Source organism: Sphaeramia orbicularis, chromosome 7 (assembly GCF_902148855.1).
Source record: "Sphaeramia orbicularis chromosome 7, fSphaOr1.1, whole genome shotgun sequence".
Classification (NCBI taxonomy): Eukaryota; Metazoa; Chordata; class Actinopteri; order Kurtiformes; family Apogonidae; genus Sphaeramia; species Sphaeramia orbicularis.
This window is the reverse complement of record NC_043963.1, coordinates 5,837,026-5,864,282: the sequence shown is the minus strand read 5'-3', so window position 1 is coordinate 5,864,282 and position 27,257 is coordinate 5,837,026. Positions and strand designations below refer to the sequence as shown.

General features: G+C 35.4%; 1 protein-coding gene across 1 annotated transcript in view; it reads left to right on the top strand.

The window, feature by feature from the left end:
• The window catches only part of LOC115422142 (plexin-B3-like), a 91,510-nt gene that overhangs the window by 37,854 nt on the left and 26,399 nt on the right, over positions 1-27,257 (top strand). Inside the window, exons 4-10 of the mRNA XM_030138237.1 lie at positions 3,432-3,611; positions 20,840-20,965; positions 21,060-21,160; positions 25,933-26,065; positions 26,447-26,606; positions 26,855-26,963; positions 27,082-27,190. Coding sequence (XP_029994097.1) covers positions 3,432-3,611; positions 20,840-20,965; positions 21,060-21,160; positions 25,933-26,065; positions 26,447-26,606; positions 26,855-26,963; positions 27,082-27,190 — 918 coding nt within the window. The remainder of the gene's footprint in view (positions 1-3,431; positions 3,612-20,839; positions 20,966-21,059; positions 21,161-25,932; positions 26,066-26,446; positions 26,607-26,854; positions 26,964-27,081; positions 27,191-27,257) is intronic.

Genomic DNA, 27,257 nt, shown 5'->3' with positions numbered 1-27,257 from the left:
TGTTCAATGAAATTATAAGTGCTACTCCAGTCCATGAAACAATATTAATAAAAAAATAATAAATACAGAAGAAAAAATAACGTCAGATCAATAAACGTCAGAAATAAAGAATAGAGCAAAGATGAAATTACAAAGCAATGAAAAGTAAAATAAGAAAATTTAATATAAAATTTAACAAAAGTAAAATGAGACTAGAATTAAAAGTAGAATAAAATAAAAATAAACATAAAATATGAATAAACACAATATTAACAGTATTAACAGCATGTATATCTATGACAGTCTATAAAAATAGTGCATTTGTATCTGAGTAAATATTGAATAAATATTACATTGTTTTTGTATTGCATGTTTTATTACCTATAATTCACATTTTGCAGGATCATTGCACATTATTGGATGTATTTGCATGAGGATACAGGATACATGTGAGCTCCTTCAGTCCAGACACACAACCCCAAACCTCCCAGAACACAGCAGCAGTTAAACGAATTAACACTAAATTAAACATTTTATTAGAGTCCGTCTAAACAGAACTAATGTACGTATAAATAAGTGTCTAGTGTTGGCGTTTGGACCGACAGCAGGAGGGGGATCGGCCTCAGAGCGCTGACTTAGTTCCACCCTCAGGGCTCGGCTGTAACGGCGGCCTCAGGCTTGAACAGCCCACAGAACACGATCGCGTCGGCTGATAATTACTAACTCCCCGAAGGAAACACAAATCTCCAGTTACCTCGGAGCAAACACTCACAAAAACATTGAGGCCATCGGTGTCCTTCACAGGCAGACGAAGCATTAAAGCGGCAAATAACTGCGAAAATGAGAACAAATGAGCAGAGATAATGAGAAGTAAGTGCATTCTGGGTTTGTTCACGGTTGGAAACACTGGCTGGATGGAAGCAGTGGATGTTCACAGGCTCCTGGACGGTGCAGGGGGAAGACTGGGGTTTATAGTCCCGGGTTTTAGAGACAGACGTGACCATATTTGGACAAAAAGGTGGAAATGGGTGGAGCTTAGGTTCTATTACACATGGTTCTAACGCAGGGGTGTCAAACTCATTTTCTTCCTTGGGCCACATTCAGCCCAATTTTATCTGAAGTGGGCCGGACCAGTACAATAACAGCATGATAGCTAATAAATAACGACAACTCCAAATTGTTTTAGTGCAAAAAATAACATTGACTTATGCCAATATTTACATTTGCAAACTATCCAAACAAAAAGGATATGAATAACCTGAAAAAAATTAAATTTGTTAAGAAATATAAGAACAATTTGATCAGTATTTTGCCTCGACTTATCATTTATACAGATGTATTATAGGTCAGATCTACAAAGGCACAAAACATTTAGTAACAGGCAGAATATTGTTAAGATTGCACTTAAGTCTCTTTAGACATTTCAGGTTGTTCATATTTGTTCAGGTTATTCACATTTTATTGTTAAAGGATAGTTTCTTAGTGTAAGTATTTTCAAAATTTAATGATTTTTTTTGCACTAAATCAAAGCGAAAAAATTGGTGTTGTCATTTTGTATTTGTATTTATTTATTTCAAATATGAATGGCAAACAAAAGAAAATAAATAAACAAAACACTTAAACATAATACATATAATACATATTCGAAAAGGAGTGAGAAGAAGTACAACGTATAAACTCCCACCCCTTCTCCTTATATAATTAATAACAATAATAACCTTCCTAGTCTAAGCAGATCTATACTATATACCATAATATGACTGATACTTATTAGTAAATAATTTTGTTTCCGGCTTTATATCATTATGAACAAATATAATATGATTTACATTTAACACATATATGTAAATACATATTCATACACATTCTATACACACACACATATACACATACATATATACACACACACACACACCTATACATACATATATATACACATACCACATACTTGTACATCTTTATAACACCCAGTGATCCCCAACACCTCCCTCATCCCTGTACTTCTGAAAAAAACGTGTCTTTGTGCCTTCATTATTTACAGATTATTTTGAGTTCGATGCCCTAACTTGCACTTTGCAAATTCATCCCATGGGCCGGATTGGAACCTTTGGCGGGCCGGTTTTGGCCCCTGGGCCGCATGTTTGACACCTGTGATCTAATGAAAGTAGAAGAAGAAAGAGGAGGGTTCTGATCAATCATTTCACCAGAATTTATTTAACAGTAGGCGTTTTCATTTCTTCTGTGGCATTTACTCTTTCGAGAATAATGGTGGGTTTATAGTCCCAGGTTTTAGAGACAGACATGACCATATTTGGACAAAAAGGTGGAAATGGGTGGAGCTTATCAGGAATTTTACTGCAAACACTGGTTGTGTTTCTGTAAAATGTGACACAAATAGATAGACCCAACGTCCAGGTATGACCCATTTGGACGTTCAGAGGCTCCGTAGTTACCGTGGAAACACCGTCATCTTCTACAACACTGATTCACCAGTAAAACCCATGGAGTTGGATCAATGACAGTGGATGGAGATACTGGGTTCATGTTCAGTTAATCATATATTTTAGTGGAAAAGTCAATTTTTATTCAAAATGACCCAAAATGAACAAATGCTGATCAAACAAACCAACAAAATGATTAAAAATAAGTGCAAAAGAATATAATAGTCAGCAAAATGGACAAAAAATTAACAAAAAAATCCCAAAATATGCAACAAAATTAACAAAATCTAATAAAAAAAATAATTACATGATCGTGAACACAATGAACAAAATGGTCAAAAATTAACAACAAACCCCGAAATATGCATCAAAATAAACAAAATCTAATTTAAAAAAAAAAAACAAAAAACATGATTGTCAACACAATTTTAAAAAAAATGGTCAAAAATGAACAAAAACAAAAAACAAAATATGCAACAAAATTAATAAGAACTAATTAAAAAACATGATCATTAACACAATGAACAAAAATGGTCAAAAATGAACAAAAAACCCTGAAATATGCAACAAAATTTACAAAATATAATAAAAAACCCAACATGATCATCAACACAATGAACAAACAGCTCAAAAATGAGCCAAAAACCCTTAAATATGCAACAAAATTAACAAAATCTAAAAAAGGAAACCAACATAATCATCAACACAATGAACAAAACGGTCAAAAATGAACAAAAATACCCTGAAATATACAACAAAATTACCAAAATGTAATTTAAAAAAAAACCCCAACATGATCATCAACACAATAAACAGAATGGTCAAAAATGAACAAAACCCTACCATGAAGAAAAATGACCAAAAAAATGAACAAAAACCGACCAAACTCTGTATTTACCCATCACTAATGTAGGTTATAAGTGTAAAAATACAACTGTTTTTCACTCACATACTGTAGTTTTGAAACTTTTGATTCCTCGTTTTTTTCACATGAACTCTTTCTGTTAACAGGTTTCTCTCACTGACTACCCCTGTGGTGGCGAACACACGCCCAACCCCATCGCCAGCGCCGTTCCTCTACCGGCCACGCCCACTTACACCTCCGACACCCAGCTGACTGCCGTCACCACGGCGACAGAGGCGGGACACACCATCGCCTTCCTGGGAGACAGAACGGGAAAATTGCACAAGGTAAGAACATGACCACAGAGAAAAGAAGGATTTAATTTACGCTGTAACACGTCAAAATAAAATGTAGTGAAGTAAAACACCTCCAAATAAACATAAAAAAATGAAATTACATAAAGTTAGATGAAAAGAAATAAATAGTAATCATGAAATTTATGTTGATTTCAGTCAATTCTGATAAATATCATAATAAATGAAATAGTTGATTTTGGTCTTGAACAAAAGTTTAAGGAATTCAATTTTTTTTTTTGTGGTTTTTAACTAATTCTTAAAAGATCTAACAAAATGAAAATGACTTATCAGGACAAAGACACACTGGATTTCCTGATTCCATGATTTGCTGCTTATTTTTGTTGTTTTTCTGTGTTTAATTATTAATTAAACTGACAAAAATGACCCAAAGGACATTTATTTGTATTTTTATGCTGTTTCTTTTATCATCAGAACTTGACAAATGCTTGGCCATCAAGAGGGCATTTCAGTCATTCATAATAATCTATATTATAAAAGCCAAGTGGCCTCCGTGTGTGTGTGTGTGTGTGTGTGTTTGTGGATTCACACTAAATCCGTACAGAGCTGACAGCTGCAGTTTGTCATACTTATGGATTTTTGATCAAAGAACAGACTAGCGAAAACGGCAAGTTGATTAGACCTATATTTTGGCAGATATTAGTCTTTTTGGAATACAGTATCCTTACAATCACGTTACTATGGACAGAACTCTTTGGCGGAGACTGCTGGACAAATGTGGTACAGCATGTACGAATACACAGCTGCATAAAAACGACCACATCTAGAACCTGTGGATCCTCACGGGTCAACACACTAGTTTCATGTAAAATGGTAAAACTGAGCAAAACATTAACATATTTTCAAGTAATAAGTTCTATTTCCTCCCACTGCTTTTTGAATGTGCAAATGAAGTCAGACTTTGTTTTCATGTTTATGTATAAGTTTGTTTTTCCATGATTTCTTACAATCTGTTTTATTTCCAAGGACTAAGTAAGATTACTTTGTTTTGTTGCATATTTGAAATGAACTAAAACAAAAAAAAAGTGTTTTCACTGAATATGTGAAGAAAATAATAACATATAAGGTAAATGGACTGCACTTATATAGTGCATTTTGTATAAATTTAATGTGCTGCAAGACCCTAGTAGGGGAGCAATTTAGGATTTAGTGTCTTGCTCAAGGACACTTCAACATGTGGACAGTCAGAGCCAGGATTTGAACCACCAACCCTTTGGTCATTGGGCGACCTGCTAACCAACTGAGCCACAGCCACCGTATATGAACAAGAAATGCATAATAATCCTTGTTTTTTATTGCCCAGTCCTAAAAAAAGGCTAAAAAAGTACCTTATTACAATCTAAAGTGTAAAAATGCGCGTCTGCGGTGTTGTTTCTTACTTGTTATTCAGTCGGTGGTGAAACAGCTTTTTCCAAACCAACTCTGCGTCTTCCAGTGGAAGTTTGTTGTGTTGTGCAGACTGAATGCCAATCACTCTGTGACAGTTTAATATTCACTTCTTCTTCCCGTTTCACTCGGGTTCATCGTGATTTAACTCCATTGTGTGTCTGTAAACAATTATACAACTTTGGACGTCTGCTTGTATGAGCTTGTCAACGTTTCAATCACTTGCGCGTCTTCTGCTGATCAACTGTTTGTCATAATGACGACGGTTACATGCACATAATATTCTGCTTGGGTTCGTACTGTGCTGTTTATACAGTCAGTGGGTATAAACAGGAGTTTTCTGTTTTTTATTTTTTTTACTCTTATGGTGCAAACAAACACATGAGACTGAAGACGTGATGTCAAATACAGGGAATTTTGGATGGAGACGAACATTAAAACCAAAAAATGTAAATTTCGCAGTGTTTTTCCTCTGAATAAAAGTCCTGTTTCTTTCTGTCAACGTCGTCTTTTCCATGATGCATTTACACTATATCTGTTTTTCACAAACTTTTCAAACTAAAACGGGGTCACAGAGTAAAATACACCGATAAACCGTAACATTGTGACACTGACGGATGAAGTGGTTTTAATGTTTATCATCTCCGTCCGATGGAACCTGTCAGTGGGTGGATACAGTGAACATGTAGACCTCCAAGTTGATGTGTTCGAAACCGCAAAAGTGGGCAAGAGTAGGAATATGAGCAACTTTGACAAGGGGAAAGATGCTCAACTGTCAAAAAATGACCAGAAATGACCAAAAACGAACAAATACTGATCAAGCTAACCAACAAAAAGATTAAAAATGAATGTAAAAGAATACAATAGTTAACGAAATGAACTCGAGAAAGATGATCTACTAAGCAGTGTTGATATGTGTAACCATGTACGTGTTATAAACCATTAAAATATGGACCATTATAAGTTAAGGCATATTTTCATATTTGAAGCCAAAAGTTCAGAAATCAAAATTTCTCAAAACTTTGAATAAACTTTGTAGGAATAGTCCCAAGGAAGATACGTATAAAATTACAAATGAGTCCGACCAGTAGTTTTGGAGAAGATCATCAGAGAAATTGCTAACAGAGACAATGAAGACGATAATGACGACAGATGATGATGGAGACGATGACTACAAAAACAACAATGATGAAGACGGCGATGAAGATGATGACGAAGACGCTGATGATGATGGAGACGATGACTACAAAGACAATGATGATGACGATGATGAACACGATTGCAAAGATGATGATAAAGACGACAGCGAAGACATCGACAATGTTGACGACAACAATAAAAATTGATGATGACAACGATGGAGACGATGCCTACAAAGACAAAGACGACGATGAAGACGACAACAATGACAATGATGATGACAAAGACGACAATGACGACAATGATGTCGAAGACAATGAAGATGATGATGAAGATGACGACGAAGAAGACAAAGACAACACTAACAACTATGACAACGATGATGACGAAGAAGAAAACAATGGTGACGACAACAACAACTAGAAGCACTCAGAGAGCGCAGACCTCCGCCAAGGCTGATCAGTGGCCCCCCCCGTGGGCCCCCCCACCCCCGATCACCACCAAAATTTAATCATTTCTTCCTTATCCCATTTCCAACAAACCCTGAAAATTTCATCCAAATCTGTCCATAACTTTTTGAGTTATGTTGCACACTAACGGACAGACAAACAAACAGACAAACAAACAAACAAACAAACAAACAAACAAACCCTGGCAAAAACATAACCTCCTTGGCGGAGGTAATAATGATGACGAAGATGAAGACGACAATGGAGATGACAACAATGCAGATGGAGACGATGACAAAGACGAAGATGATGATAAAGATGACGACAAAGACAATAACAAAGACGATGACAAAGACGATGACGAAGACGATGACAAAAACAACAAAGATGAAGGCGACAATGGCGATGACGGAGACGATGACTGAGACGACAAAGACAATGATGAAGACAACGACGCTGGATGCACCTTCACGGTAGCTCATGTTTTATCGGCCGATGACATAAAGACGAACTCGAACAGACATAATTTGAGAAAATGCGATATGAAAATCAAGTAAACTAACAATAAAAGACAATAGAACATAACGGGATGAAAAAGTGTTTATATAAATTAGTGTTTTTCGCTGTTTTTCGACCATAGACTTTAATCATCAAGTATATTTTTGTAAACGTGGGTCCTGTGGAGACATCAGATTGTGTTTTTTTGGGGGTTTTTTGGGACCACTGCAGTTGTGTATAATTGACGTCTCCTATAAAAAGGCCGTCGGTGGAGGTGGTGATTGTCTGAAGCCGACATGTGGTGACAGCGTTGTTTCAGGAGGTAAATATTACCTTTACATAAGCCTTCAGGAGGAAGAAGAACACCACACACAAACTATTTTAAGGAACACTAAATGAACCGCCTTTTCACAAAAAGTTTGGATCTGCGGACACGACCAGAAGTGTGGGATCGGACAGACGGAATTCAGACGCTTAGTTTGTTTTATTTATCACAAAAGTAGATGGAAGAGAAGTTTCTGACCGTCTTAAAAAGCTCCACATTGTCAGATTCAGATCCAAAGCTGTGATGTTTCTTCTCCTGTTGGATTTCCTTTCCTGTCATCTCATTTCAACTGTTGTTTTTTTGTTTCTTTTCTTCAACTGTGAACAGACTGGAGGCCACAAACTGCAGTAGAAACCTGAAAAGAGACACATATTCTAAATAAAACTGGATACGTGTCCAAAAACATCCTAAAATCTTAAATCACACTGGTCTACAATTTTTTAGTAAGAAAGTAGTAGTAACATTTATTTATAACGCGCTTTTCACAGATAAAAATCACAAAGTGCTGGACATAAAATGGGTGCAATCAAACAACATAAGAATAATTTCATTAAATAAATTTTTTAAAAAATCATCTGCCTCAGAGATTAAATGTTATGTATTATAAGAAGATTAATTGGAAAACAAATGAAACATAAAAACCCAAAACAAATTACGTACCTTCCTTGGGACAATTTCCTCAAAAGTTGTTCGTAGTTTTCATAAATTTAGATTTTTGAAGGATTTTTGAAGTAGTTTATCGTAGTTTATAATAGTTTAAGTTCTTACTTCTTCCTACTCCTTTTTGACTATGCAAATTCAGACACGAACTTGAAGATAGATTCTGTTCATTTAAATGTTATTTTGTTTTTGTCTTATTTTTGCTTTGTTTTGTTTTATTTTTTTTCTTTGCATGTTCAAAATAAATTAATTAATTAAAAAAATGTTTTTTGACTGATAATGGTTCATATTCTGATGGTTTATAGCATCTAAATGGTCACAGATATCAATATACAGGGTGGGGAAGCAAAATTTACAATGAACATTTAGTTGTTTTTTCTCAGCAGGCACTACGTCAATTGTTTTGAACCCAAACATATACTGATGTCATAATCATACCTAACACTATTATCCATACCTTTTCAGAAACTTTTGCCCATATGAGTAATCAGGAAAGCAAACGTCAAAGAGTGTGTGATTTGCTGAATGCACTCGTCACACCAAAGGAGATTTCAAAAATAGTTGGAGTGTCCATAAAGACTGTTTATAATGGAAAGAAGAGAATGACTATGAGCAAAACTATTACCAGAAAGTCTGGAAGATACTATTAAAGAAGAATGGGAGAAGTTGTCACCCCAATATTTGAGGAACACTTGCGCAAGTTTCAGGAAGCGTGTGAAGGCAGTTATTGAGAAAGAAGGAGGACACATAGAATAAAAACATTTTCTATTATGGACATTTTCTTGTGGCAAATAAATTCTCATGACTTTCAATAAACTAATTGGTCATACACTGTCTTTCAATCCCTGCCTCAAAATATTGTAAATTTTGCTTCCCCACCCTGTAGTTCGTATTGAGCACTAATAGAAGTCATATATGGACTTTCATTTGGGTCCATGACCTTTGACCTTGAGTGACCTTGAAAGGTCAAACTCAAGGTCAACAATCCCTACATTTCAACAGTCTTCTCTAAAACTACTGGTCGGATTCATTTCAAATTTTATAAGTATCTTCTTTGGGACTATGTCTACAAAGGTGGATCACAGTTTTCAAAGATTTAGATTTTTCAATTTTTAAAGAATTTTTTTAAATAAAAAAATGCGCCTTTCCTTCTAATGGTCCATATTTTGATGGTTTTTAACATGTAAATGGTTCCAGATATTAATATAGTTCTTACTGATCACTGATAGAAGTCATATATGGACTTTGATTGGATGAGTTGAGTTCTCCTCTAGTGAAAGTCCCACCCACTTTTTTTTTTTTTTATTATTGATTTATTTTGAAGATGGAAATGACACAAGCTTCCTGATTGCTACTAAGTGACTTCTTTGCACAACACAATATAGAAATGAAAATTCAAGGAAGCATAAGATAATAATACACACAAAAAAGAAGAAAAAGAAAAAGAGTCATATTCGAAAAGGAGTGAGAAGAAGCACAGTTTATTAGTTTATTAGTTTATTAGCTCTCACCCCTTTGTCACTTCTATTGTTAGATTGATCTGCATCCAGACCACAGGACTAGAACATAGAACATAATAAATTCAACTGGTATTGATTCAGATACAACAGACGCTGACAAACAGGGACACTTGAACTATTTTCATTACACTGGTCAACAACAAATTTGTTGAAGTTTTTTGAGCTGATTTAGGATCATTTTGGTGTGCTGAATCCAAAAATCACATTCATTTTGCTCAGTCAGGTCAACTTTCTGAACTATGCTACATATTGGCTTTTTAACATTTTTGCTTACATTTATGGGCATTTTCACATCATATGATACAAAATTCTTTCATATTTCTTGCAATAAACGAGTTCTGAAGATTTTACTTTTGCCAATTTATGATTACTGGTTTTTTTAATATTACAGGTGAATGAAATGGCTTCGACTAGAAGATCTTGCAAAAATAAGCCTGTCGTATTCTGTTACATCTGCAGTGAATACATCATTGTATCTAACAGGAATCAAGTCACAGGTTTCATAAAGTGTGCTTACCAATCTTATTTTGGTATTAATTATTATATTTTGTGAGAAGATCAAATTTTTCAAAATCAAATTAGCAAAAAAGCCTGACCTGATTGAGAAAAACAGATGTCATTTTTGGATTTAGCGGTGCAAAATGGTCCTGATTCAGTTGAAAAAACCTAGACAACTTGCAAAAAACATTTTTTCGTAACTCAGTGTTATTAGTATTTTAGTTTAGGTAGTGAGTTTCACATCATGACTAACAGAATTCAATTAGTTTGATTATTCCTCATTATAAACACCTTTATCAGAGTGACATGAACATTAAAACACGTCTGCTATTGAACGTGCTTTGGCTCATGTCTACCATCAGAACAAGGAGGCTTTTAGTTTCACTTTGACTCTAATAATAAATGTATTAACATCAGGTTTATTTCAAGACGAATCCCATCAGACACACCTTTTGTCTTCAGAAGCAGCGTGTAGTCGACTCATTTCACATGTGGAGCCGTTATTAACAGCTCCATCATTTTAATAAATGTTCAACTCATCTGATACGACAGGAAAAGTGGAAACAGAATGAGTTTTTCTACCTTCTGCTGCCATTAATTATATTTTTTTCTAGATGTAAAATACTTCAAACTCCTTCCATTTTCAGCACAACAGGAGTGACAGCTGCCACGACGCTGACAGTGAAACTATTAATAATCTGACAATAAAAAAAAAAACACTGCACTTATAATGAAGACTGGGGTTCTTTGACAGGAAGTAGGAATATTCAGGAACATTGAAGGAACAGGATTTATTGAACAAGCTGTTTCCATTTCTATGTGCATTTAATGTGAATTATGTGCGTTTGCATGAACTGGTTTAGACTTCCCAGTTTCACCACCAGGTGGAGCTGTAGGCACTGTTACACATGACTTTAATAAACAGTAGAAGAAGTAGAGTGGTTTCTGTTTCCGTCTAAAACAGCTGTGATGTCAGTTTTCATGGATGAGACAGAGGAAGAACCTGTTGGACCAGACATTTAACACTTTGTTAAAATATATGAAGAACGATCCAAACAGCTCATTTATTATTGAAGTAAAATGTTCACTGCTCTAGGATTTATTCCATAAGGTGTTTCCGTTTCCTCTGAATGTATTTACAGGTTAAAAAATGACAAAAACCAACTCGAGTGAAAAACATTTGATGTGGAATTCAGGATGTTTGTATTATTAATTTGTTGTCTCTATGAACATTTGAGATTAGATTAGATTAGATTAGATTAGATTCGAGTTGAGTTGATTCGATTAGGCTACATTAGATTAGACTAGACTAGATTAGATTAGACAAGATTAGATTATATTTGATTATTTTAGATTAGATTAGATTAGATTAGATTAAATCAGATTAGATTATTATAGATCATATTAGATTAGACTAAAGTAGAGTAGAGTATTTTAGATTATATTAGATTAGACTAGATTATATTAGATTAGATTAGACTAGATTAGATTAGATTATTTTAGATCATATTAGATTAGACTAGATTAGATTAGATCATAGATGATTAGAGTAGATTAGACTAGATTAGATTAGACTAGACTAGACTACTTTAGATTAGATTTGATTAGACTTCATTGATTTCATAATGGGGGAAATTCACTGGTCAAAGCAGCAACAGGATAAAGTGCAAGAGAAACAATGTGCATGTATAAAAGTAGTGCAAAAGAAAATAATAATAATAGTAATAGTAATAACAGTAAGTAATAAAAACTCTGTAAACTATATATATGTATATATATATATATGTGTGTGTGTGTGTGTGTGTGTGTAAATATGACAAATGTGTTTTTAAACACAACTACTGTCATGTACTTTGTTGGATTCCAGTGTTTTCTTTCCATCTTTGTGTTTGACTCTGTTTCATTGTTATCAGTCTGCAATTTGATTTATCAACCCCCCCCCCCCCCCCCAAAAAAAAAAAAAAAACAACCCTCCTCATTATTACCACTGAGGTGCCCTTGAGCAAACCCCCAAACCCTCCACCTGCTCCCCATCAGATCCAGACCCTGTGGCCGGCCTGGTTTGTACCGGGCAGCTTCAGGTGTGAATACGTGAGTGAGGTGGGGGCGTCCGGGGGGGGGTCTGGGGCGGGGGGGTGTCTCTGCAGACATCTGTGCAGTCGGAGGAGTCAGCTGTTTCCTGTTTATGTTTGTTTGTACACAGATCGGTCCAACAGCTTGAAGCCGGAAGGTTTTTTATCAACACAACAACACACTGTGTCCATGTGTGTGACCGGGGGGGTTTGGCCCGAGGGGGGGTCACATGGGAGCACGTTTAGGCTCTAGATGCCCATTGGTTATTGGTCCCCCAGGTGCACTCTGGGTACCGAATGTGTGTGTGTTAATCCGGTCTCCGTGAGGTAAACAGCGCGGCTTTGATTCTTCGTTAATATTTTATGAGCGTTGCATTAATGAGCGAATCAGCCCGTTATCGGCCCACGACAGAACGCCTCGGCGGTTCTTTGTCTCCAGGCTCAGACGTTCTGTTTTCAGAGATCAAAGGTCAACGGGTCCAGACGCAGAACAAGTACAGAGGGTTGAGTCGACTTTTATCAGATGTTTGGGTTTCACATTCATGGTTCAAGTAACGAGTTTATCGCAGAAACAGTGATAAAGTACAGACTGTGAAATGTCTAAAGTCGACCTTTGAAGGATATTACTAAAGATTAAACGACACATTTTAACTCCAGTCAAAAACAAACAATAATGAACTATGACTTCACTTTAATTTTTAATTAAGTTTTTTATCATTTTCCTTTTGATGCGACTTTTTCATCATTTTCATCTCATGTCTTTTTCTTTTTTGTCATTTTCATCCTGTTGCATCTTTTGTTTTTAATGTTTTCATCCTGTTGCATCTTTTGTTTTTAATGTTTTCATCCTGTTGCATCTTTTGTTTTTAATGTTTTCATCTTGTTTCGTCTTTTGTTTTTAATGTTTTCATCTTGTTTCATCTTTTGTTTTTAATGTTTTCATCCTGTTGCATATTTTGTTTTTAATGTTTTCATCCTGTTGCATCTTTTGTTTTTAATGTTTTCATCTTGTTTCATCTTTTGTTTTTAATGTTTTCATCTTGTTTCGTCTTTTGTTTTTAATGTTTTCATCTTGTTTCATCTTTTGTTTTTAATGTTTTCATCCTGTTGCATATTTTGTTTTTAATGTTTTCATCCTGTTGCATCTTTTGTTTTTAATGTTTTCATCCTGTTGCATCTTTTGTTTTTAATGTTTTCATCTTGTTTCATCTTTTGTTTTAATGTTTTCGTCTTGTTGCATCTTTTGTTTTAATGTTTTCATCTTGTTGCATCTTTTGTTTTAATGTTTTCATCTTGTTGCATCTTCTTTGTTTTTTTTTTTCTTTTGCATCATTTTTGTTGCATCTTCTTCATTGTTTTCATCTTTTTGCAACTTTTAGAACTCATTTACATCTTACATCATACATGTTACCTAGTTTACATCATTTTCATCTTTTCAACCTTTTCTGTCTTTTTTGACATTTTCATCTAATTTCTTGTTGAATCTTTCACATTTTTCATCATTTTCATTCATTTTCTGAACCCGCTTTATAATCACATATAAAAAATGCAAGAAATTCCTATGTTTTTTGTGATGGTTTTCTACAATCTGGAGTTATTCTTTATGAAACAGAAGGCTCTGTAACTGTTTTTACCATCTAACAAGGCTGTTTTTCTCTTTATATAAGAAGCATTTTGCTCTTAATCCTCTGAGTTTCATCAGATAAGCTGTTAAAAAGTTCCAGGATGTAACAGGACTGATGTGCAGTTGTCGTAAACAGTTGTTCTTCGTGGTGACGTCCACATCGACTGAAGCGTTGACACGTTCTGCCTTCCACGTCCTTGTCAGGGCTCAGAAATGTAAACTCTCAAGTGTGTTTTCATTAACAAGGACGGCATCTTTTGTTTTTAACGTTTTCATCTTGTTGCATCTTCTTTGTTTTTTTTCTCCTTTGCATCATTTTTGTTACATCTTCTTCATTGTTTTCATCTTTTTGCAACTTTTGGAACATCATACGTTACCTAGTTTTTATCATTTTCATCTTTTCAACTTTTTCTGTCTTTTTTGACATTTTCATCTAAGTTCTTGTTGAATCTTTCGCATTTTTTTTGGTGTCTTCTACATCATTTTCATTCATTTTCTGAACCCACTTTATAATCACATATAAAAAATGCAAGAAATTCCTATGTTTTTTGTGATTGTTTTCTACAATCTGGAGTTATTCTTTATGAAACAGAAGGCTCTGTAACTGTTTTTACCATCTAACAAGGCTGTTTTTCTCTTTATATAAGAAGCATTTTGCTCTTAATCCTCTGAGTTTCATCAGATAAGCTGTTAAAAAGTTCCAGGATGTAACAGGACTGATGTGCTGTTGTCGTAAACAGTTGTTCTTCATGGTGACGTCCACATCGACTGAAGCGTTGACACGTTCTGCCTCCACGTCCTTGTCAGGGCTCAGAAATGTAAACTCTCAAGTGTGTTTTCATTAACAAGGACGGACAGAACTTATGCATCTAAACCCCAGTGTGTGTGTGTGTTTGTGTGTGTTTGTGTGTGTTGTTGTTGTTGTTGCATCGTGTCTGGATTGCGGGGTGAGAAGGCGGCCATGGGCATCCGGGGGGAGACGTGATCAGGTTCGAATGTGCGATAACGGAGCCCATTTCCAGTCGGTTTGTCCCGGAGGCCTTTCACAGCCCTGCACCGAGTCGTTCACATGCAAAGTGACAGAAATAGTTTCTAAAGAATGAAAGAGGAGACGTTCAGAGCGTCTGCACATCTGACCAATCAGTGCCCGAGGAGGTTGTCAGCATCAGAAAACGAAGAAAACAGAGCCGTGCTACCAGTGACTTCAAGTTTCAGAACAGCAAAACTACTGTTGAAAATGTAGTTCAGCGACAGTGGACACAAGATAAGAAATAAAAAGCATGAAGTCTGGCTAAAAGAGCTGCTACAGCTTTGGAAATAATTACATTTAGACTCTTAACGATGATTCATGAAGATGAAGGAGATGCATAAAAGGATTTTATAGTGCAAATAAGTACAAAATATAGCATGAAATTCACAAAACACTTCCAGAGGGTGGAATTAAAGGCAAACGCTGCTGTAATGTTGCACTTCTGTTATTTACACAGATGTAAATGAAGGAATGTTTCTACATTTAGTGTTTTACGAAGGCAGGAGGACTGTTTCCCCTGGCCATGGGAGCATAATTTCCACTTTCTTATCTCATAACTATTAATAATTATGAGATAAGATAATTATAATTTTTTATCTCATAATTTCGATTTTTTAATCTCATACTTGTGACTTTGAAAAAAAAGTATTATGGTAAGTCATGGTTATGATGTAAAAAGTCGAAATCACAAGATAAAAAGTCAAAGTTATGAGATTAAAGTTGAAATTATGGGATAAAAAGTCATCACTATGGGATAAATAGTCGTAATTATTAGATAAAAAGTCATAATTATGGGATAAAAAGTTGAAATTATGAGATAAAAAGTCAAAATTATGGGATAAAAAGTCAGAATTATGGGATAGAAATTCATAGTTATTAGATAAAAAGTTGTAATTATGGGATTAAAAATTGAAATTATGAGATAAAAAGTCATAATTATTAAATAATAACTCGAAATTATGAGATAAAAAGTCATAATTATTAGATAAAAAGTTGAAATTATGAGATAAAAAGTCATAATTATTAAATAAAAAGTCGAAATTATGAAATAAAAAGTCAGAATTATGAGGCAAGAAAGTCATAGTTATTAGATAAGTCATAATTATTAGATAAGAAGTTGAAATTATGATATAAAAACTCATAATTATGAGTTATGTGTTATTATATGTAATAATTAACCTTTTCCTAAGTTTTCTGGTTTCTTTTACACATTTTTTCTTTACACATTTGGATAAATTTGCTCTACAACTAAATGTTTATTATAATGTTGATTGCTTTGTTGTAGAAGTGTTTTATTTTATTATTTATTCTGTCCATGTTATTCATATTTTTTTTTAAGGATAGTTATTTCATAACGGAATTCTCTTTTTTCACTCTAAAATAATTATTGACTTATAATTATTAATAGTTACATGATTACTGTATTGTCACTATAATAATTTAATAACTAACCCATTATTTGTTATAGACTGTATACATTAGCTGATTTGCCAAGTCATGTAAATAGCTGTACACTGTTTGACTTTTTTTTTCTTTCTTTTTTTTGGTTTTTACCTTCAATATTTCAGAGTGTTCTTTTAAAATTTGTAATTAGTTTTTACCTTTTGTTCACCTTTATAGTATAACTAGTGCGTTGACTCGTGGATCCAGAGGTTCTAGATGTGGTCGTTTTTATGCTGTTATGTATTCGTGCATGCTGTACTGCATTTGTCCAGCAGTCAGCGCCAAAGCGTTCTGGCCATAGCAACGCAATTGAAAGGCTATTGTATTCAAAATTACCAATATCTCCCAAAATATCGGTCCTATCAACTTGCCGTTTTCGCTAGTGTCTTCTTTGATTAAAAATACATAAGTTCGACAAACTGCAGCAGTCAGCTCTGTATGGATTTAGTGTAATGCCCGAGACACACACACACGTAAACAGAGGCTAATTGGCTTTTATAATACAGATTGACACTAAAGGATGACTTTTTCACTTTTGCAATAGACATAAAAATATTTGATTGCTTTTGTCTGAGGTTTTGTGGTTCGTGTGTTGTTGACTTAGCCCATAATTTGCACATAAACAGAAACAATCTGTATTTGATGCCTTTAAGGTGTAAATGTGAGTCAAAAATCAGGCAAAAGACACAATAAATGAACCAGAACAAAACAACATTTTTATCCCAAACAAGTAATTTAATTAAAATCGAAAACCTCTGGTGTTAAAAAACAAACTAGAATAATTAAATATTCAAAGAAGAGAATTTTAAAGGTCACGGTGAAGCTGTTATGTTGAAAATCTACTGAAAATCACAGGTGGTCGAGTCATTATTTTAGAAACTAGTCAAATAAATAAGTGAATAAATAAATGGTCCTGGTGTTCAGGGGAAAGTGTGAAGAACGGCAGCTTCTGTTTTTGTTGAACAGCTGCTGAAATGATGACTTTGACATTAACTTTTATTTTGATGAATTATACATAAACATAATGAAGTATGAGGGTGTTTGTTTTGTTTTGGGTTTTTTTTTATGCTGAATCACAGTAAATTTAAGTTGTTTTCTACGTTATTTGCATCGTCTGGGGAGAACGAGTCATTTGTTTATGGAAAATAAAAATCCAGCCCGATGGAATCTGATTGAACAGAAAATGAATCTGAATCATCAAGTCACTGACTAATGTCTGACACTTTCCCTCAGGGGCGTAAGTGAAAAACCTGACGGGCAAATATGTCGACTGAAAAATGTTCTTTAGCAGGAAGTTCAGGTGGTGGAAATGCATCAAGAAATTACCAAATATGGGGTTTTAGGAAGATTTTTCAATACTCTAGATCATAGGTGTCAAACATGCGGCCCAGGGGCCAAATCCGGCCCACAGAAGGGTCCGATCCGGCCCGCGAGATGAATTTGTAAAATGCAAAAATTACACTGAAGATATTAACAATCAATGGTGTTGAAATCATTTTAATTCAGGTTCCACATACAGACACATACAGACCAACTAGATTTCAAATGGGTCAGAACCAGTAAAATATTATCATAATAATCTATAAATAATGACAGCCCCACATTTTCTCTTTGTTTTTTTGCTGTAAAAAAGTAAAATTACATGAAAATGTTTACATTACCAAACTATGCTTTTACAAAAAATGTGACTAACCTGAACAAATATGAACAAACGGAAATGTCTTAAGAAAAGTAAATGCAATTTTACCAATATTTGGCCTGATGTTAAATGTCTTGTGCAATTGTAATGCACATGTAATCAAAAAAGAGTAAAATATCCCTCCTTTAAATGTTGTTCTTTTAGTCACTTCAGCACAATTAATAAAACTAAAACAAAATGGAATATTGTGGTCAAAAGTTTCATCATAGTTTTCATCAAAACATTTGGAGGCTCAGATGGTAGAGTGGGTCGTCCAATAACCGAAGGGTTGGAGGTTCGAATCCTGCTCTGTCCATGTGCTGTTGTGTCCTTGGACAAGACACTTCACCCTCCTTGCCTCCAGTGCTGCTGCTCACACTGATGTATGGGTGCGTGTGAATGTTTGGTGGTGGTGGGAGGGGCCGTAGGCGCAAATTGGCAGCCACGCTTCTGTCAGTCTGCCCCCCCCCCCCCAGGGCAACTGTGGATACAGATGTAGTTTACCACCACCAGAGGGAGAATGTGAGAGCGAATGAATAATGGATCCACTGTGTGTGCTTTGAGTATGCGTTCATAGAAAAGCACTATATAAATCTAATCCATTATTATTAATATTATTATTATAATGTGTAAATGATAAACTGATAAACAGAGACAGAATATTGTTAAAATTGCACTTGTTTTTCTTAAGACATTTAAAGTTGTTCATGTTATTCATGGTTCTTATTTTAAGGAAACAGTGTAGATGGAAGCCTGATTATAATACAATTTTACTTTTTTCACTGTTGTTATTTTACTGGTCCGGCCCACTGGAGATCAAATTGAGCTGAATGTGGAACTGAACTAAAATGAGTTTGACACCTCTGCTCTAGATCATCACCGCCTGGAATTTTGACACTTATTTTAACATTTATTTATATTTTACTTGAATAGAAGCAGGATAACTGAAGTATATGTTAAAGTTTAAGTAATAAATACTACTAAATACATCTAAAATCACTGAAAATCAAACTAAAATCAAATGTATATATATGAGGGCTGTTCAATAAGTTCATGGCCTCACCCAGAAATACTGGTTGTTATAATACAGGATGTTACATTCTTTCGTGATGGGATAGTGATGCTTGAACATCGATGGACCAAGTGCATTGCTGTAAATGGAGATCATGTTGAAAAATAAAATATAAATTATCAGTCTGTGTTGTTCTGTTCTGGGTGAGGCCATGAACTTATTGAACAGCCCTCGTGTATATATATATATATATATATATATATATATATACATATATATATATATACATATATATATATAAAATACCATTAAACATGAAATTAGCTTGACACTTTTTGGGATTAAATTGGTCCAGATTTGAGAAAAAACATCCAAAACTGACTCAGACTGACAGTTGAATTCCGTGAATCCTGATTGTAAAATGATTTAAATAATTGTAACTGTTTTTCAGAGCATCAGAAAAACATGAGAAAAAAAATATCTGAAAGAAGAAAAATTTGCAAAAATAAAAATTTGACGCTGATGAAACTTTTGACCACAATTGTGCATTTTGTTTTAGTTTTATTAATTGTGCTGAAGTGACTAAAAGAACAACATTTAAAGGAGTGATATTTTACTCTTTTTAAAATAGAATTATGCTTTTTTTTCATAAATATATTTATTGTTGTTTTCATTTTTTTTATTAGAACAGGCAAAAAACATGAACACATCAAAACAACCCCTTCCTCACCCCCACCACCCCCACCCACACAATAGCACCCACTCCCAGTGCAACAAAACAGACTTGACAGACACAACTTAACTGTCTATCCAGACAAGTCCAATCAAATCCATTCATTTATTCATTTAAATCCTCTGAAAAGTTCATTTTAAAGGTGCAGACATATGTGAAATAAAATAAGGTTTATTTTATTTATTCATTTTTTTTATTTCAGTGAGTCTTCTCCTTGTTGTATAAAAGTGAAATAAAAGTCAATAACCCTACAGATGTGATCCTGATGACGTCCACACCCTCTGTATCTGGGTTAAGATGCTTTAGATAAATACACACATGCATTAAATCTGATGTACAGGCTCTTCGTTCCACTTCTTTAAGTCTTTCCTGTGAATCCCAGCTGATCCAGAACAGTCTGCTGTGGTGAACTGGCACCACCTGGTGGATAATACTAGGTACTTTACACAGATGAATCAGACTGAGGTGGAATATTCAGGAAAAAAAGAAGTGGAATTGTACAATATTCATCCTGTAATTGAATGTTTTGTGTATTTGTAGATCTACTGTGATCTTTAAATTATAATGAACATGTTTAAATGATAATCTGAGGCAGAATATTGTTAAAATTGCACTTCTAATTTTTTCAAGTAAACAAAGAGTAACATTTGGGGCTATTACTTATAGGTTATTATGTTATTATTTTACTGGTCTGACCCATTTGAGATCATATTGGGTTAGATGTGGAACCTGGTCTAGAGCACTGACAGGAGAGTTATCCTAGCATACATGTTTCCACTGTGACCTGTAGGAGAGTTAACCTAGCATACATGTTTCTACTGTGATCTGTGGGAGAGTTAACCTAGCATACATGTTTCCACTGTGACCTGTAGGTTTAATGCATATGTAAATGAGAAGCTGAGGTAGAATATTGTTAAAATTGAACTTTTTTTTTTGCACTAAAACAAAGAGTAACATCTGGAACTTTTATCTATAGGTTATGTTTTTATTTTACTGGTTTGACCCATGTGAGTTTGAATCATCTGTATTTGGAACCAGAACTACAGTGAGTTTGACGTCCTTCTCTGCAGTGACTTTTATAAGTGGATTCTCCCTCAGACTGACCCGTGTTGTTGTTGTTGTTGTTGTTGCAGGTGTTGGTGCGCTCTGATTCGTCAGGTGACCGTTATGGCAGCGTGTCAGTGGACGCCACCGCCATCAGCGCCGACCTCCTATTGGACCAGGAGCAGGAGCACGTCTACGTTCTGACCAGCAGCAGGGTGAGCAGGAGGACGCCTTCAAGAATTCACCTCTACATTTTTATTCTCCTGTGTGTCGGTCTGACCTTTGACCTTCTACCCATCTGTCTCGCAGCTGTCCAAGGTCCCGGTGTCGTCCTGTGAGAGACAGACCGACTGTCAGTCCTGTCTCACCATCAGAGACCCGTACTGTGGATGGTGTGTCCTAGAGGGACGGTGAGTCCGTTTACGGTTCTGATACTTGAACCTTTGTCTCCGTCTCATCTGGTCCTAAACATGTCCTCAGTAACATCACAAAACCTCATTAGCCAAGTAGTATTCGAGTATTTATTTATTTGCATATACAAATATAAAATAAGACAAATACGTGTACATATTTCTCTTGGTAGAGAGAAGGGTACGAAAATGTGCAGGTGAATTCGGAAACCTGAAAGGCTTATAGAATGACCTCAACTTGACCTAGCTGTATTTTAAACAAAAGTAAAAGAATATCATTTCCATACATTCCATGAAGTAGAGGGACAAATAAAAATGACATAAAAGTAAGAAATGATGGTTATAGATCTATAACCATCATTTCTATGATAAAGATGCAAAAACAAGACCTTCTGATACTGAAAACTGGTACAACGCATTGTTTAAGGAAGTTTCTTTTCATGTATTGAGTCAAACTTCTGTTTCAGTCAGTGCATCATGTTTGTCATAAGCATTTAATTGTAACTCTTTCATGCATGAATTATGAGAGCCTTAATCGATATTCTGTTTTTTTCCTGAGTGTTTTTATTCCTCTGGGCATTAAAAAAACAATGCGGTTAAAAAAAAATTTTGTGAACATATTTTTCATGGAGTTGCTGGAAATCATGCGTTTCATTTTTGAAGTAAAGAAACATATTTACTGATATACTGTGTGAAAACTATGAAATAAAAACATTTTTAATGCAGCTAATCTGATGTTTTCTCACATTTTAACAGAAAATATGCAAAAAAAAAAAAGTTTTTGTACAAAAACCCCAAACTGTTAATTACAGTCTAATAATAATAATAATAATAATAATAATAATAATAATAATAACTGTCCACTGGAGTGACCTGGACTGTGCATGAAAGGGTTATTGTTTGATCCAAGTCCAACTGCATTTTAGTTTTTAGTGGGATTGGACTCAAACTCACAACTAAGACTGCAGGTAAATGTTGCCCAGATCCGATTTTTTTGCCCGTATGTGATCTGTATCTGATCTGTTAAAGACAGTTTGAACAGCGCAAATCTGATTTTTTCAAATCCGACCCAGACCACTTTCATATGTGGTCCTAAATCTGATACATATCCGATATTTTGCAATGTGACTTCAGTATGAACGGCCAGGTCACATTTATCCGACCTTTACATCATTGAAATGGAACAAACTTTGTGTCCCAGGAGGAGGAGCAGAAGAAAAGCATATTTCCTTCTGTAAACACAATGCTTGTCTGTGTGGTCACGTATTCCATCAGGACCTCTTTAGTGCATGTGGGTCACTTCAGGGTCACATTCAGTTAAGACTCAAAACTGATAGAAGTCGCATCTAATGTGGAATATGAACGAACACACAAAAAATTGTATTTCACTAAAAAATCTGAATTGTGCATAAAGATCTGCTGTGTGAACGTAGCCTTAATTATCACTTTAGTCCAGCTCAGTTCTGTAAACTGGTTTAATCTTTAAGTTTTAGAACTGAAGCCAAATGAAATGAGCAGAGGATGGTTTGGATCCATCCACCTCTGGGTTACAGACCCAGCATGCTTCCTCTGCACCACTCTGCTGTCAGTCACCACTGATGGGACTAGAACCCACAACCCCTGCCTTAAGAGGCTGGTGTCTTATCCATTAGACCACTGGGGCTCACTTCTGTCCTTCACTGGTTCCATTTATGGACAGTAGTGAGCTGTAATATTGTGACCAATGAGACAATAGGTTCCATCCATGACATGTGACACATTCAGACTTTACAGCTGAAGAACATTAGCAGCATCAGTCGATTCTGTCCAACTTTGTATTTGTCAAAAGGTAATAACAACATGTGAGTGTCCTCTAGACAGTCTGTCTGATTTCATTCATTTTATGAACTGGTTCATCCTCTGGAGACTCGTAGTGATGCTGGAGTCTGTCCTGTCCATGAATGTGTCGTTAGTTGATAAAATACAAAGAATCCTTTCAGTTCAACAACTGTCACAACCATTACCTCAGTGGTTTCCAACCTTTTTCTGGCTCATGACCCCATTTTAACATCACAAATTTCTGGAAACCTCCAACATTCAAAACGGAGACTTTTTTTTTTTTTTTTTTTTTGCTAAAATTAATTTATTTTTGATCATGTAATAGTTTGCTTTACTATGTTGCAAATAAACATTAATTTTAGAGGACATTTAGTCTATATAATGTATATTATTATGGACGGAGGCAGTAAATCCAGGTGAGACTTGGATTTTCCTTGGTCCGGATATGTACAGTCAGTCCAGCTTGGATTTACAAGGAGGACAGTTAATACTGAACAAACAAGAACTCAAACTATGAATTATGAAAGAGCTGCAGCATCTGAAACCTGACCACAATGAACATTTGACAGATAAACAGAACCACAGTGCTGCAGTTTCACACTCAGAATTTGTCATGTCTTGTTTGTATTGTGATTGTTTCTCTTAACTCACCATATATTTCTTATTAGTACATTTTTATTTTAAATTTTATTTTTATCAATTACTAGAAATGTCAGGCAACCTCATTTGAATTCCAGGCGACCCCATGGGGGGTCCCGACCCCAAGGTTGAAAAATACTGCATTACCTGTTCCTCTGGAGTGACTTAGTAAAAAAGGTTGATGTTTCACAGCATTTTCATTCACAGGGTTTCAGTGGTGAGATAATGCAGTACTCCACTTTAGTCACATACAGTCTGTAAAGGTTTTCAGATAATTAGTGGATTTGAGGCCAAATGACATGAGCAGAGGATGGTTTGGATCATCCACCTCTGGGTTATGGGCCCAGCACGCCTCCTCTGCACCACTCTGCTGTCAATCACCACTGATGGGACTAGAACCCACAACCCCTGGGTCATACCTGTGAACATTTTCATAAACCTCTGTATTATCTATTCTTTCCTACCTTTGGTATTTGGTGTGATATCAGTGATTGACAGCAGAGTGGTGCAGAGGAGGAGCACTGGGTCCATAACCCAGAGGCTGATGGATCCAAACCATCCTCTGCTAAATGGTTCTAATAATAATGAGCTGGGTTTTCTCTTGCGACCAAAAATCAGCTTTGAAACTTAAAAGTAATGACTTGATATTTATTGATATAAACTTCATTATTGTATCACCTAATATTTTTGCCATATTTGTCAGGTCTATTTCATAATATTTTAGACCTAAAAATACAGTCAATCCTTTCTATTTGTGTTGATTCTAGAGCAAGGTTCTAATAGTTTGGGATTTTTCATCATAGTTTAGTTTTATTTAGTTTTGGCTTTTTTTTCTCCAATTCAGTTAATTTTAATTAGTGTTTAGAGCAAGTTTGCTAGTTTTTATTAGTTTTCGTTATTTTCTAAAAAAATTTAGTTTTAGTTTAATTTTGCCGTATCTTTTATCTTCTTCACTGTCAAATTCAAATAAATCCCAGACAGGACTCTGCTGCTTTCTCCCAACTTTAGTCTCCATGTTTCCAGGTAGAGTGGGGACAAAAAGCTGACTCTAAACCACAAGTGACGAGAAGTGACGGACTGTTAAATATCATATGGTGCCGCTAGCTAAAATTGCTTGAGGGAAAAAAATTGATTTCATATCAATCCGACATTGACAAAGACGAAAATGAAGGGAATTTTATCCGTAATTTTATACGTTTTAGTTAGTTTTATAAGTATACAATACAGTTTCAGTTAGTTATTGTTTTTTTTTTTTCTTTTAATTATAGTTTTTATTTATTTCAGTTAACGAAAATGTTTTTTCAACACTAGTTTTCGTCATTTCGTTAGTTTTCGTTAACGATAATAACCTTGTTCTAGTTCTGCAGAAGTTATTCTACTGTCAAGTCTGAATGTGTAATAATTCATGGATGGAACTTATTGTCTCATTGGTCACAATAGTGCAGCTCACTGTCCGTAAGTGGAACTCCTAAGACAGGGGTTGTGGGTTTGAGTCCCATCCATGGTGATTGACAGCAGAGTGGTGCAGAGGAAGAGCACTGGGCCAATAACCCAGAGGCTGGATGGATCCAAACCATCCTCTGCTGAATGGTTCTAATCAGGGGTCACCAATCCTGGTCCTCGAGGGCTACTATCCTGCATGTTTTGGATGTATCCCTCTTCCAACACACCTGATTCAAATGATCAGCCTATCATCAAGCTCTGCAGAAGACTGATAATGACCGTCAGGTGTGCTGGAAGAGGGAAACATCTAAAACATGCAGGATACTAGCCCTCGAGGACCATGGTTGGTGACCCCTGGTTCTAATAATGACATTAAAAGAGCAGTAAAGTCCACCTTTAGTTCAGAACCAAAAATCATCCTTTAAACTTGAAAGAAGTAAATTAATAGTTCCTGTTCTGGTCCTTTTTTATTGTGTGTAATATTTTGTGGTCATTTTTCCCAGGTCTGTTTCTTAATACTTCAGTTCAATAAATGCAGTCAACCTTTTCTAATCATTCGAATCTCATCAGAAATCATAATTTGGCCAAAATATGACTTAGGCTAATGATACAATGATCTTACAGGATGTGAAAAACAACAGTTTATTAAGTCATTCAGTTAAACCTGTAACTTGTGCAACAGGAAATAAATCAGAAATATCAAATAGAGTTTAGAGACGCACAAAGAACACTGACTGTTTCAGACTTTTACGACGTTTTGCTGATAATGGTTTTAAAAACAGAACATTTCAGTGTTTTTTTTCTTTTTTTTCCTTCCATCCTTCGCAGTTGTTAATCATCATTTCTGTCGATGTTTTTCCATTTCCTGTCAGATGTTCCCGTAAACATGAGTGTCAGCGCCACACGGAGCCCAATCATTGGCTGTGGAGCTTTGAACCGACCAATCAGTGCGTGACAGTGCAGAGTCTGCAGCCGGCCAATCAGAGCAGAGATGAGCCGACGCAGGTAGAGACACACAGAAACACAAAAAAAAGAATATAGTGTACAGGGTTTTTTCTTTATTTTACACATAATTTTTGAGTTTGTCCATTTATTTTTAAATTTTAGTTCTATTTTGAGAAGTTTTGTTTGAGTTTTTATGTAGTTTTTCAGCTTTATGAAGAAATGCTTAATTTATAGAAGCTGAAAAATGTTTGAATGAAAGAACGTGTGACATGAAATACAGTATTTATTAAAGGAACCCGTTTTTTATTTCTTTGTTCCTTTTAATACATGCTCATTCTAGTTTTCTGATCTCCAGCTTTTTCCTTTTATTGCACTTAATAAAACCGTTAGTTTTAGTTTTTTTCCTCTTTTTTTGTTCACTGTAATAACTCCGTCTCCCAGGTAACGCTGTCAGTCGTCCAGCTCCCCACCCTCACGGAGGCGGAGCCACTCTCCTGTGTCTTTGACCGCCTCCCACCTCAGCCTGCCATCATTACAGGAAGCAGCATCACCTGTCAATCACCTCAGCCAGAGCTCCTCCCACCGATGCCGGCAGGAAGTGGTGAGCTTTTCAAACAAATATATATGTGTGTGTGTGTGTGTGTGTGTGTATTACTACTACTACTATATATTTCAACCATTGAGAATAAATCTTTCATTCAGTAATGTGTAAAATAGTATTAAATTAAAGCGTAAAAAAGAGGATGAAAACAATAAAAGAGATAAAAACATGTACAAAAACTATAACAAGAACAAAGTAAAATACAGACGTAGATTAAAGGAGGTTAATGACATGTGACCTTCTTCCAGATCACATGATCCTGTCTGTGGCGCTGAAGTTTAAACATGTGACCATCACCACGGGCAACATGACGTTCTACGACTGTGGAGCCGTCAGTCGACTGAACCAGAGCTCCCAGTAAGATGAAGATAATGATGATGATGATGATGATGATGGTGATGATGATGATGATGATGATGATGATGATGCTGATGATGATGATGATGATGCTGATGGTGCTGTTGCTGTGTTCCAGGTGTCTGTCCTGTGTGGACAGTGTGTGGAGATGTAACTGGTGTCCTCTGGATCAGCTCTGCACCCACAACCACAGCTGTCCAAACCAACACATCATCTTCAACCAGAGGGTGAGAACAGCTGTCTGTCCCTCTGTCTGTCCTTCTGTTCATCTGTCTGTAATGTTACTCTAGTCTC